General features: G+C 36.1%; 2 protein-coding genes across 12 annotated transcripts; both read left to right on the forward strand.

Annotated features, from left to right (window-relative positions):
• The first annotated feature begins 913 nt into the window (after positions 1–913).
• On the forward strand, positions 914–5,088 carry LOC127247898 (protein FLOWERING LOCUS T-like). 11 transcript variants are annotated; one of them, XM_051269974.1, is made up of 6 exons: positions 914–1,867; positions 2,485–2,550; positions 3,088–4,263; positions 4,351–4,412; positions 4,512–4,561; positions 4,641–5,088. In XM_051269974.1, the coding sequence occupies exons 3-6, from the start codon at positions 4,018–4,020 to the stop codon at positions 4,874–4,876; spliced, it is 594 nt and encodes a 197-aa protein (XP_051125931.1). In that variant the 5' UTR covers positions 914–1,867; positions 2,485–2,550; positions 3,088–4,017; the 3' UTR covers positions 4,877–5,088. The 11 variants fall into 11 exon arrangements, with proteins under 11 accessions (XP_051125931.1, XP_051125935.1, XP_051125932.1 ...); XM_051269978.1 differs by having other exon boundaries at positions 3,153–4,263; XM_051269975.1 differs by having other exon boundaries at positions 914–1,623.
• A 5,136-nt stretch (positions 5,089–10,224) lies between these two features.
• LOC127248158 (9-cis-epoxycarotenoid dioxygenase NCED2, chloroplastic-like) lies at positions 10,225–12,380 on the forward strand. Its single transcript, XM_051270390.1, has one exon. It carries the CDS (start codon positions 10,326–10,328, stop codon positions 12,135–12,137), a length of 1,812 nt encoding a protein of 603 aa, XP_051126347.1. The 5' UTR covers positions 10,225–10,325; the 3' UTR covers positions 12,138–12,380.
• The last annotated feature ends 1,971 nt before the right edge of the window (positions 12,381–14,351 follow it).

The raw sequence follows: 14,351 nt of genomic DNA on the forward strand, positions 1-14,351 counted from the left end.
ATATATTTATTTATATTCGGAGCATTATTATTATTATTATTATTATTATTATTATTATTATTATTATTATATGTTGCTTAAAAGCTAAAACAAACTAAAGTGGGGAAGAAACTTCAACCACATGAATCATCAAGTGTTGGATCAAGAAACCTGTCAGAATTGCACTAAATTGCCTCCATCCTTTTGTTTCTTCCACATTTATTTATCAAAAAGGCAAAGGTCTTCCCCACAATATATATTCAAAATTACAATTCGGACAATGCTTTACGCGTTCCATAACTAGATAGCATAGATTAAATATATAAAGCACCAACTGCAGTAATTAATTAATTAATGCAAAACTAATTATTATATGTATGACGAAACCAACATAGCCTCTTGCTTGATTCCCAATGCAGCATTGTTATCTATTAGACCAAGATAACTTAAAATTTAATTTCAGATAATTATATACTATGCTTAGGCTATAGCAAAAACACGAGTATAGAATATGGGTAAACTTTAAATAAAAGTAGGAAGGTGATGCAGGCAGGGAAATTGATAGAAAATTAAGTTGGTGGGATTAAAAGGTAATTGGAAAAAGAATAGAATAATGTGAGGTGTTTTTGACAAGGGAGACAAAGAAATTAACAAAATCCCCTTTCCACATTCACTCATGCAAAATTGGGCGAATTGAAATCAAAAAGAAAGCGAAGCAGCAAAATAAAAGTGAAAGTTGCAGCAGCAGTAGTAGTATATGCAATATGCATGTCTGTGTGGATAATTATGGATAAGGCAAAAGCAACCAATTCCAAATGGATATACGTTAGCGTTACGTGGGAATTACTAGGCTTTCTTTGCGCCTGTCCTTATCTTCTTCACTCATTCATTCCTTCATTATTAAATATATATGTGAATTACACACTCATCATCATTTTGACCATTAATTCACTCTTTCTGTGGTCAAACCTCCATTAATAGTCTATAATTTATTCTCGGCATTACTTCGATTTACATTTTTTAGGGTTTAGTGTGGAGATTCAGATGATCGACTGAATGGGCAATTAATTGAATTTCGAAGGTTTATGCATACATGGATGGATCGATAGATTGATGGGGAAGTAGCGGCAGCAGCAGATTAAGCTAGCTGGGATAAAAAAGGGTTGGGTTGGGTGTGGTGGCGTTCGTCACCAAAAGGGTGGGCCGCCTTTGACAAAAAGCACATTTTGATGACAGTGACCTCATCAAGATGCGATTCAGAGCTGTCTGTCTCCTTTTCGTTATTTTTCTTTCACAGCTAAGCTAAAAAATTTATCTTTTCTAAAAAAAAAAAAATCGTTGTGACTGACTGTCTATCTAAGGATGGGAAAGGGATTGCGATTTCCTTATTTTTCATGGAAGAAAAATCGCAGGCAAAGGCAATAGGATGAAGTGGAGCACAGCAGATATACATTCGAATGTATGTATGTCCCTATCGGCTCTTTCATTATGGTCAATAGCTGGTTTATTTTTATTTTTTCTCATTTGTGGATTTTAAAGAGGGAGTGATAAAATAGATGATAAAGAGGGGTATGATGATAAGATTGTTCTTTTGGCAAAGGCACATTTGGTGTGTAAAAGGAAGATTTAAAGGTGGGGAAAAGGGTAGGTGAAGAATTGGAGATACTACTACAGTACATGTTTTCTTTCTTTCTTAATTAATTAATTATATATGTTTTTTGGCTTACTCTTTTGTCCTTCCCTTTTGTGCGTTTGCTCAAAGATATGCTTCTTTTTACAATGATTCTTATGTCTTTAGATAGATGTGAATGGGAAAAAGGGGTAATCTGGCCCCTTCATTGGATAAGATAAGCAATCTGATCAAATGAAAACCAGAAATGGTTATATGGTGTGTTTGCTGTTTCTATTACTTGATACAATTCAAAATTCTTCTGCACTATGCATTCAAATTTTCGTTATATATTAGATAGATGTCATATAGATGCAAGAACATATGTGTTGACCAAATTCTTTCAGTGTCTGCAGGGAATGAAGTTGGTTTTAACTTTTAAAGAAGTTAATTTAAGATTGAAAATGAATTTAGATTTACTGTTAAAATGAAGAGGGGAGATGTTTACATCTTTTTAATAAACAAAGGGATACTGAGCAAGTGAGCATCGACCCATTGAGCATTAGCCCAGGTTCAATCGTTTGAATGTTGCTTTGATATTTTTTGAGCTGAAATTGTTTATGTTTAAACTCATAGGCTGGATTACGCGACCTTAGATTAAGACGCTCGTGGGTTCTAATGTTGTTGTAATGCTTCTTGTTGTACTGTTTACAGCTGAATGTATATTTTCCAAATATAGAGCTAATATATACATAGATGGTTGTCTTAATTGATCACCACCCCACTGTAGTTCTTCTTCTGAATGAGCTTGCTTTTGTTATTGTTGATGAATAACCTGACCTTAAAGTTCATACATAATTCTCTGCCTGGAATTGGCTAATAATGCATTTAAACAGGTTCTTAAACTTTGAACAGAGCAAGTTTCAGAGCAGCAGATATTAAAGTTGAAGCGTAGAAAACAGGTAAACTTACATCTAACTGGTGGCATTGCAGCCAACATTGAATGAAATATAAAATTCCTCGTGTAGGTTAGATTGATAAATAATACAAATGAATAAATTTTTTGACTTAGCGAATGAGTATGAGTAATTGAGTATGAGCATATTGAGATTGGTACCTCAATTTGCATGAAATCAATCAATTATTCATTCTCAACCGGGGGGATGATTAATGAGTTGGGATGGTATCGGACCACAATAGAGAATGAATGAATTGTTTGTTGGAGGAATGCTATCAGTGTAATCTGAGCCCTTCCCTAGTTAACAATCATCGGGGTTACGTTAATACAGAAGCTTGAGAACTATCCTGATTGTGGTGTTTATTTAGTGTAGTGTGGATATATCCAACAATGCTGCATATAGCAGTTATGATGATATACATTATACATGCTTGTATTGGTATGTATGTATACATAATGTACCTGAGTAGGGTAGCTAGTCTCCTGCTGAGCTGATACATACATACATATATATATTTATATTGCGAATCTCCTTTTTCAGTTGTTGATATTTAGCAAGTGAAGTCGTGGTAATTGTATCCCAGTTGGTTTTGTTTGTTTGGAAAGGAATCCAAGTTATCGACAGGCTTGGCCATGGGTTGCTGCAAGTTCGATATGTCATGGTCATCTTGTGGAGGATTTAGCCAGTTGAGAGAGAGAGCCTGCTGCAAGCTGGTATTGGGATGGGACAGTAGTGTTAATTGGTTGGTTGTAGCTTGTAACAAGAATCCACTGGATCTGCACTGCAGATCAGCTTGGTTGAAAGTGGCAATTCATTAAGTGGAAGGGATTCAATTTTATGCTCTAATTGAATTCCTCCTGTGGATACATATTGATGATAAATATATATAATGTGTCCATTTTGATCTGACTGACTGAGCGAGCGAGTGACGTGTTTTTGGATAAGTAGAATGTATACACCACATAAGTGGCACAACCCCACCCTGATAGAAGGAAGGAGCTATGCTATGCTATGCTATGCTATGCCAATATATATATATATATATATATGACATTAGATGCAATGCACTCTGAGAGGAGACGAGGCTGTAAGAATAAGGAAGCAGACAAGACAAGTGGAGACGAGTGTAGTGTAGTGGTGCAATGAATCTCCTCAAATCTTTTTCTTTTATGAACCCTTTTCCATCTACGATCTGTCTACGTATCTACCCACCCAATCTCTGCACCGCAGGTCCACTTTGCTTTGCCTTAGAATAGCCATATCCATACAATAGATTTGTTAAGGTTCTGGATCCCATCTCCGTCACCATCACCATCCATCCAGACCATATATCCCAATGCAATGCAAGGAATACTTAATTATTTAACATTCAAGAGCAGAGAGATAGATGGATAGATAGATAGATGCCCCAGCCTCTGCACTGATAACCTGGTAGAGCTAGATAGATAGATAAAGATATAGTACTACAATATGGCAAGAGAAAGAGAAACAGAAAGAGAAAATGATGAGTGCAGGCCTCCGATCCCAGCAGCTCTGGTGATGAGCCGAGTGGTGGGAGATGTGTTGGGTCCCTTCACCCCCACCGCCGACCTGCGCCTTCTCACTTCCGATGGCAGCATCGTCTTCAATGGCACCAGTTTGAGGCCCTCCAATGTCGCCGCCCCTCCCCGCCTCCACATCGCACCTCACCATCATTTTCAAGGCTTCTACACTCTTGTATCTAACTAACTAACTGACTTACTCAATTCAATACAATTAATCTAAATTGCATTGATTATGTGTGTAAAATGTGTTCTTTGGCAGGTGATGGTGGATGCTGATGCTCCTAACCCCAGCAATCCACATTTTAAGGAGTATTTACACTGGTCGATCGATCTACTTGTCTTGTCCTGTCATCAAATACCCACATTTACCTTTTTTTTTTTTTTTAATCTTAAATTAATTAATTAATTAATGTAATGTAGGCTTGTGACGGACATTCCGGCAGCAGAAAGCTCCAGTGGTTCAGGCAACGGTCGGTCGGTCAGCCATATCTCTTACTTAACTGCAATTTGCTATCATCAAAATGATCTTTGAATTAATTAATGGTGCAGAAATGGTGAGGTATGAGAGCCCGAAGCCGACGATGGGAATCCACCGGATTGTCCTGGTGGTGTTCCAGCAGAGCAGAGGCAGAGGCAGGGCCGTCACCGCCCCGCAGTGGCGCCGGAATTTCACGACCAGAGAATTCTCTGAGGCCAACTGCTTAGGATCCCCCATCGCCGCCCTCTATTACAACTGCCAACGCCAAAACGGCACAGGCGGCCGAAGACCACCTACCCTTCGTTAATTAATTAATTAGTTCGCCGCCGGCGCCACCCAACTTAATTTCTATTTTGTACTCTGCCGCCATGACATAGATGACGGGGAAACGGTAACGGAAACGAAAATGGGAACTGGAACGGAATCCGAATTCAAAACACAGGTCTGAGTCTGACGGCGTCTCTCCTCCTCAACGGTTATATTTTTTGTGGATTAATGAAGTCGCATTTTCGCTTTCAACGACTCTGCTCTATAAATTTTGGTTTCTCTAACCAGTAAATGGGCTGGGCTGAAATTGGGCCTACACATAAGGTCCATTTTAATCAAAACAATAGTTTATTTTTTTTAGAGAAAAAATCAATTTTGGCCTATCAATTTTGTCCCAATATACAAAAATTCATCAACTTTGGTCCAAATATAAATTCTTTCAATCAAATTTAAATATTACAATTTTATTATTTTTACTTTAATAAATAATAATTAATTTGTAACTATTTTTTTATTTATCTTATTATATTTTTATCAATCATTATTAAATTTTTATAATACCCCTATTTTATCTTTTACTTATTTAATTTTTATATTAAAATATTAATATTTTTTTTAATTATCACACTCAATCAAACAACATTTTTATGAATGGAGAAAGTATCACATAAAGTAAACTTAACTAACCCAAGGCTAACCCAAAATTATTCGTAGCTTTTTCTTTCCTTTTCTTTTAATTCTTTTAAGAAAAAATTAAAAATTAAATCGAAAACATAATGCAATGTATAATTGAATAGGTTTTGATATTAAAATATTTGACACGATGATTTAATTGGAAAATCTGAGAAAAAAATATATATATATTTAATTTGTAAATCAAATTAAGGAGAATTTCCTATCGACAAAATAATTACGTCGTAGATAGTGCATATGTTGTTTGCATATTCTTTTCAAGGATAAAATAATTTTGCCTTTGAGAAGAATGACCCTTCAAAACTCAGAGCTCCGAAATAATGTGAGGGACAAATTGAGCATTGCTGGATGGCTGGGAGAATATTAAATCTAAATTATTATTCAAATAAAAAAAATTATAAAAAATAAAATAAATTAAACTCTAAATGACCACGTCCAAATTTTAAATCTAAGCATGGGTTTTGAACTTCTTCACCAAGTATCAAACATATATAAACATCACGAAAGAAAGGAGTTTCTCCACTAAAAATCTTGAATTTGTTTGGTTTTGATTTGAGTTTGACTTTTGTTTTATTTGATTTTTTTTTTTAAAAAAAATAGTAATATATTTTGATTATAAATCATATAGAGTAAATAATTGTGATTTAGTTTGAAATTAAAATCAAATACACTGTGTCATTACCACATTAACAAATGGATAAATCACAACTACTTTTCTCTTATTATTATTATTATTATTATTATTATTATTATTATTATTATTATTATTATTATTATTATTATTATTATTTCTAACAATAAATAATAGCATTAATTAATCATGGATACTAAACAATCACTGTACTAATGGTACCCAAAATAAATCTTAAGACACCAATCTTACAAATCATTGTTTGTAATTTTTATTCTTGGAAAGGGCAAAAGGAACACGAAAAAATGCATGTGGAGAAGATACGTGCATGGCAATTAAAATTAACGTACAAGAGATAAACATTTACATGCGACTTTATAAATTATTTAATTATATATATATATATATATATATAGTTTGGTGATTAATAATTGTACCATGCTTTCCTTTATAAATAGCGTGCAAATCTTTAATTGGAATATTTGATTTTCAGTCAAATGTGACAACCCCATCCACTAATTAATTCATAAAGAAGTTTTAGAGCATCTGAAGTGAAAGCAACATTAATTGTGATTTTATAGAAAAATATTAAATTCAAGCAACTATCTCATAAACAAAAAACTAAGTTAAACTCCAGAGGAACACAACATATCATACGTATTTTGGCTTCCTAAATTTGATTGCCTAATTCGGGTAATTTCCACTCACGGATCTGCATGAGTGGGTTGACTTTGACTTATTTAATCATACTTACTAAAGTTGCTTACGAAATTAAAAGAAAGTTGATTGTATATATATTCCATCCTATGAATTTAGACATTCATTCATTACGATTGTCGACCGACTTTAGATTATAGTTTCTTCGAAGAGGAAATTGTCATCCTCGTCCTTGTTTTGATCCGGTCAAATTCAATTATTTCAATTTCCACCTCTCCCAAAAATTTATGATAAATAAATAGGAAATCGGGTTTATTAATTATTACCATTGTAGCAACAAGATTCATTTTGAACGACATTTCATTTGGTAAAACTAATAGACAAGTTACGAATCATTATGGGTATGTTCACACAAATATTTTTAGAATTAATTTTTACTAGAATCATCTATTCAATATTTTTTTTGAAAAATATATATATATCATATCCCATACATAATATTTGATTATATTCAAAATTTTCAAAATTTCACAAAAATTATATGCAAACAAAGCCTATACTCATTCATGATGACAAAAACCATTATACTAATAGTAATTGAAGAGACAAATTAAGATATATATATATATATAGCTTATTATATTTGAATAAGATATTCTATCTTTGGATATAATATGATATTAGATAGTTTTTTATATGTGCTTTTATTTTATGCTATTTTAAGCACACAATCTAATTAAGCCAATGAGTAAGAAAAATTTATATAAACAATATTATATATCGATTTGTCACCAAAATATTATTAAAGATTAACCCAATTTTCATATTATACTAATGGCTAATGATGATAAGCAGTTGCTTTTTTTTTTTTTAATTAAGTTAAAAAATGAAAATTAATTGTGAAATACCTAATCCAAGATCCCCATGATCTTACCAACCAATCAGCCAATCACACTATATATAAACTATACAACCGTTTGAATAAATTATAATTATAAATAAAATAAAATAAAAATCGCCCAGGGGTCTTCTGTTTTCGCTTAATTGGATTTAAAAATATCTTAATTTTTAATTATATTTTTTAATAGTAATGATTGTAAATTGTAATTATATGTGATTTTAAGGGAGAAAGGGGTGCATGTGATTGTGCACATGTTATTTACATGTGCAATAATAACATTTATTCGATTTGTTGGTAGATTCTGTTTCAACATGAGACATACAAATGCATTCATATATGATTCAATTCTTGATCGATGATCAAATTGGGTGTTTTGAAATTAGGGTTTTGATTTTGATTTGATTTGATTTAATTGTTTTCAGGTTTTTAATATATCCTCCAAATCTATAATAATTGCAAATTGATTTTGATGGTAATTGTGCATGTTGTGTTGTGGTTCTAATCATTACATGGCTGGGTACAGAATTACACACACATATATAAAATATAAATATAAATATATATATCTGAGGAGGATTATCAGAAATGGCGCAATGATTAGCCTAACTGCCAAAACTACCAAACAACCCTTAATTAATTAATCAATTAATTAATGCTTTTAATTACTGCAATTAGTCTAATTAATTAATTACAATCTTCACATGCATGCTTTTAAGTGTGGTATGATTAATTCTGCCAAAAATGTTAACAGCTAACCATGTGCTCTGCCCAATTAATTATTAAATAATTAGTTAATTAATTACCGGCCTCCATATATACACATACCAAATTGGGAAAATTGAACGAATCCATGTATAAGTATAGTTGCAATAAAATGCAGGATAGTTTCTGAGGTGATAGTGCAGTCCATGTGCCAATTGAAATTAATTCCAATCTGCCTACTCTTTTCTTTTTATTAATTTTAGATTAAAAATAAATAAATCAATCAAATGATTTATGTTTAAATCAATGAGTGTTGGTGTGTCTGATGAGCTATTGCTTCCTGGCCTAATTCTTCATCAGGAAAATGTCAATGATCGATAAATTAGATACTTAGCACAATTATTTTGCATACGTATTGACCAGCTGCATTGGTTATTTTTCTGGTAAATATTCTCTGGATACATATATAGACGAGGACACAGATATTTGTGGTAATGAAATTATTGAAGGAGCTAGGTAGAATATGTGTACGTAGTGTGAGTGGCTTACATAATTTGAATTGCTTTCCGTGACATACGTCATACATATGTATGATTGTTGTTGTTTTGTAATATTATTGCATTGCAATATAAAAATATAAATATATATATATGTATGTATGTATGTATGTATTTCCAAGTAAAGTGGGAATGGATCGGAGGAGGGAGGGTTGATCTGACGGGGTGCTACTGCAGTGTCGTCATCTTCAAACACACACACACACACTGACACACACACATGTAATAATTTAGCAGACAGAATTTAGGCAAACATTGATGGATGGGTTATGTTAAAAAAAGCACTCCACAGATACATAGATGCATATTCTTTGGCTCATCACTATTCACTTGGATCTGTACGTTTCCACTTTAATCCCAATTGCATATAATAGTATATGATGCTTGAATACATACAATAAATACGGCTACTTCCCTTCCATCAAACATCTGCTTTTTTTTTTTTTATTACAATCAATCAATCAATATAATATTATATTAATTAAAACTCATATCTAACTCAAATAATTATTAAATTGATGGAAAAAGAGAATGTTATATATGCTACATCCATCTTCCAATTCTATGTTCATTAACACACATATTAAAAAATAAAATAAAATTACATCAAATATATTAATTTTTTATTCTTTCAAAATTTCCAAAAATTTCTCATCTAATCGAAGTTGGGTTTGTGACACTTTCTTGATTTTGTCAGCATACATTAACTTATCTAGTGTGACTCTTTTATTAATTTCTCAATTGTGTCACATAAAACTTGTTTAGAATGGCTTATTGTCATAGTTTGAAAAGTATCTTGTTCGATTTCTCAATATATATAGATACGGTTATTTAGTAAATATTGGAGTGTTATAGAGGGGTGAGACAATTATTGTTGTTACTGAGGTAGAGACTAAAGAGATGCATGTTATTTTGTGTTTGCTGACGAAGGTAGAAAAGATACTCAAAAATTAATATAGTAATAGCATATATAGAGGAAGGGGAGTGAGTGAGAAGAGAGAGAGAGAGAGAGAGAGAGAGAGAGGGAGAGGGGGGGTGGGATGGGATGGGTCGTTGTTTTGCACACTACACTCACACAAACAAGTGCCCTTTCCAAAATCTCACCACGTGGTCTTCTTCTCCTGCATGTCCTATTCATTACTTCTTGGGTTCCCCATACACTAACACATACACACACATACATATACATACATACATTCTACACTCTCTCTCTCTCTCTCTCTCTCTCTCTATTTAAACCCCCCATATCCCCTTCTTCCTCCTCCAACTTCAAACTACCCACTCTTCTCTGCTGCCTGCCTGCCTTACTGCATCTCTAATTGTAATATTAATAGTATTTCTTAATTCCATGGTGGCTGCTGCTGCTTCTTCTTCTTCTTTGGCATACGCACAGTCCTCTTCATGGCCGGGGGCCCAGCCATTCTCTTCTCCTTCCTCCTCCCAACTGGGCTTCCCTTCAAAATCCACCTCCATTTCCATCAGGAAGCCCACCAGGAGACCTCAAATCCAATGCGTCCTGCAGACGCCGGCGGTTTTCAATCACCCTTTCCCATCGCCGCCGCCGGAGGATCAGCTTCAGGTTCCGCCGCCGCCACCGCCACCGCCGCGCTGGAACTTCTTCCAGAGGGCCGCAGCGAAGACGCTCGACGCTGTCGAAGGCGCGTTGGTTTCACGCGAGAAGGTACACCCCCTCCCGAAAACCACCGACCCACGTGTCCAAATCGCCGGGAATTTCGCTCCGGTGCCGGAGCAGCCGGTGCGGTGCAACCTAGAGGTCAGCGGCGATATCCCGGACTGCATTAACGGCGTCTACGTCAGAAACGGCGCGAACCCTCTCCACGAGCCGGTTGGGGGCCACCACCTGTTTGACGGTGACGGCATGATCCACGCCGTCAGTTTTAACGGCGGGAATTCCGCAACCTACGCTTGTCGTTTCACGGAGACGCAGAGGCTCATCCAGGAGCGCAATTTGGGCAGACCCATCTTCCCCAAAGCCATCGGAGAGCTCCACGGCCACCTCGGCATCGCCCGCCTCCTCCTCTTCTACGCCCGCGGCCTCTTCGGCCTCGTCGATCACACCCAGGGAACCGGCGTCGCCAACGCCGGCCTCGTCTACTTCAACCGCCGCCTGCTCGCCATGTCCGAAGACGATATTCCTTACCAGGTCAGAATAAATCCCTCCGGCGACCTCGAAACCGTCGGGAGATACGACTTCGAGGAGCAATTGAAGAGCACGATGATTGCCCACCCCAAAATCGATCCCGTCTCAAAAGAGCTCTTCGCCCTCAGCTACGACGTTGTCCAGAAGCCATACCTCAAATACTTCAAATTCTCCGCCGCCGACGGCAAAAAATCGCCGGACGTCGAAATCCCCCTGGACGTGCCGACGATGATGCACGACTTCGCCATCACAGAGAATTTCGTGGTAATCCCTGATCAGCAAGTGGTGTTCAAGCTTCAGGAAATGGTTACCGGGGGGTCGCCCGTGGTATACGACAAGAACAAGAAATCGAGGTTTGGAATCTTGCCCAAGAACGCTCCAAACGCCAGAGATATTATATGGGTGGAGTGCGAGGACACTTTCTGCTTCCACTTGTGGAATTCTTGGGAGGAACCCGACACCGACGAGGTTGTTGTCATCGGGTCATGCATGACTCCACCCGACTCCATTTTCAACGAATGCGATGACAACCTCAAGAGCGTCCTCTCCGAAATCCGGCTCAATCTCAAAACCGGGCAGTCCAAGAAGCGGCCGATCATCCACCCCTCGGAACAGATCAATCTCGAGGCCGGGATGGTGAACCGCAACCGGCTCGGTCGGAAAACCCGGTTCGCGTACCTGGCAATTGCAGAGCCGTGGCCTAAAGTCTCCGGCTTCGCAAAGGTGGACCTCTCCACCGGCCACGTGGACAAATTCATCTACGGCGACCGGAGATACGGCGGGGAGCCGTTTTTCGTTCCACGGGACGGGAATTCCGACAGAGAAGACGATGGGTACATTCTGGCGTTCGTACACGACGAGTCGACGGAGAAATCAGAGCTGCTGATCGTAAATGCGATGACGCTGAAAGTTGAGGCCACTGTGAAACTCCCGTCGAGAGTGCCGTACGGATTCCATGGAACTTTCATTGCCTCCGACGACCTGCAAAATCAGGCCTGAAATAACCAATTAATTAATTAATTAATTGTAATTGATCATGTCTATACATTAATTACATATATGCATATATAGAGAGATTAGATACATAGATACATACAGGGTAGGTAGTTAGGTTGAGGATGATGTGCCTGAGGGAGACTGGTAGAGTTAGAGCACCATCGTCGTCCCCGACTCTCCTCTGCTTTCGATTTTGTTTATGTTTTAATCGTTTCATTAAGGAACCAAGCTTGTAGCTTTAGTTTAGGAACGTACTGTACAGTTAGTTTCAAGAGCTCAGCTGGTTTCTGTTTTTTTTTTTTAAAATTTATAAAAATGTATTTAAGGGTGTTGAGAGTTCATACTGTATCATCGATCCTTTTCTCTCTCTCTCTTTCAATGAATTGAATACAAGACACAAAAGTTGAATAGTTTTCTGACAAAGTATGTTTGTGTGTCCTGTCCTGTCCTGTCCGAGCAGGGCACATGAATTCCTCAACCATCTGCACTTTCTTCCTGCTCATTTAATTAATTAATTTATTTATTTATTAAAGATGCTTTCTTTAATTCATTCTTTCTGGGATTTTCGTTCGGATATGTAGTAGTCGTGGTAAATTAATAAGATAGATGGATCATACATAGGCACACATGGCATCTGGAATTCATATTACGAAACTGCTGTTTTTAAGTTCCAAGGCGTTGGATTTCGGCCAGGTTTTGTCTTTACTGAAATTAAGGATTAAGAAATGGAGTTTGGAATTATTGAGATAAGCTGAGTCACCCTGAAAATAATTCACATCAGACATGGGATCGACTGAGGACTGAATTGTTTATTACTACTACATACTTATTTTTATCATTAAAAATATATATATCCAACTTCTTTTTTTTTCTTTTCCCGATTGTAAGTAATAATAATCCAAATCTCTTTCTAATGTTCATCCATCTATCAAATGAGTGTTGAATTTAATTAAATTTTAAAAGCACGTGATCAGCATGCACAAAATTCAATTCTTACATGGAAATCGACTAACGCTTTTCATTCGATATCGTAAATAATAAAAAATAAAAATAATGAAAGTTGAATAGTTAAAACATGTCAGATTGTCCTATAATTTTCACGAAGAAAGGCGTTGAAGAAAAAGGTAAACAGTCGACCACACGCTTTTGTATAATTGTTGTATTTAAAAAAAAAAAAAAAAAAAAAAGTCTGCCCGAAATGAAGTTGTATGGCGATGGGCGGTAAGGAGTGCACAAGACGACAAAAACTGTGTTAGAATTTGTTTTGTGGAGGGAAATTAATATGTAGCTGCGAGCAATTGAGCGTAAACCTACCTACCTACCTGCGATTCAAATTTGAATGCATCCATTTAATCAAATTTTACGGTAAGAAATGTTCCTCAGATTGAATCTCCACCGCCCGATCAATGTGAATGCGATATCCTATAATCAATATATTAATTAATAATAAATAATTAATCAAAAAATAATTTGCCGCAGATTCAATGCTAGCCATAGCTTTAGTAAAAGATGTTTCTTGTCAGCGGCAGTCCACACACACACAAAAACAATTATTACAATTATTATTGTTTTTATTCCAACATGTTCTTTAGAAGAATACAAAAACAAACAAACACGGCCTTCAAATCAAACTGAGACTTGACAACGTTGCATCTAATCCAATTTCCAATGCAATTATTTAATTAATCAAACACATTCTGCCATTAAATCAAAATTCGAAGTCTAAATAGTAGTACATTGTTGTGTAATAAGTAACTAAATAAATAAATACTAGTAGTACAATTTAAGCATGATGTATTACGGACCAGGACCAACTTCCCGCAGAAATTAAGGATTTGGTGGGGCCGGGACTACGAAAACTGATTGCTCAACCGAAACGTATTATTATTATTATTAATAAAATTTAGGGACAGATGAGAAAACCCTAGCTAGAATATATGCGTATTATATATAGAGAGAGATGGATATCATAAAAGATATACATGTTACGATTCACCGAACTGATTTGTCAAGGACTGAAGTGATCACGTGAATATCACGCGGTGGAGCATGGTCCCGAGACCTGCCCACAAGAAACGATAGGGACTCCAATTCCAGTAGAATCCAAAAGAATTAATTCATCTCTATTTAATTATTTATTTACTATAAAATGGGTAAGGCGGAGTGTACTGGGCTGGTACCTGTAGGAATCCGACAATGGCCGTCATATGGGTTTGT

Source organism: Andrographis paniculata, unplaced genomic scaffold (genome assembly GCF_009805555.1).
Source record: "Andrographis paniculata isolate CXL003 unplaced genomic scaffold, ASM980555v1 Contig32END, whole genome shotgun sequence".
Lineage (NCBI taxonomy): Eukaryota > Viridiplantae > Streptophyta > Magnoliopsida > Lamiales > Acanthaceae > Andrographis > Andrographis paniculata.

Bases quoted from the DNA above. Each gene is read 5' to 3' on its own strand.
- LOC127247898 (XM_051269974.1), top strand. From the start codon at position 4,018: ATGGCAAGAGAAAGAGAAACAGAAAGAGAAAATGATGAGTGCAGGCCT. The intron at 4,413-4,511 runs GTCGATCGATCT...AATGTAATGTAG, and splicing joins TTTAAGGAGTATTTACACTG to GCTTGTGACGGACATTCCGG. The intron at 4,562-4,640 runs GTCGGTCGGTCA...TTAATGGTGCAG, and splicing joins CTCCAGTGGTTCAGGCAACG to AAATGGTGAGGTATGAGAGC.
- LOC127248158 (XM_051270390.1), top strand. From the start codon at position 10,326: ATGGTGGCTGCTGCTGCTTCTTCTTCTTCTTTGGCATACGCACAGTCC.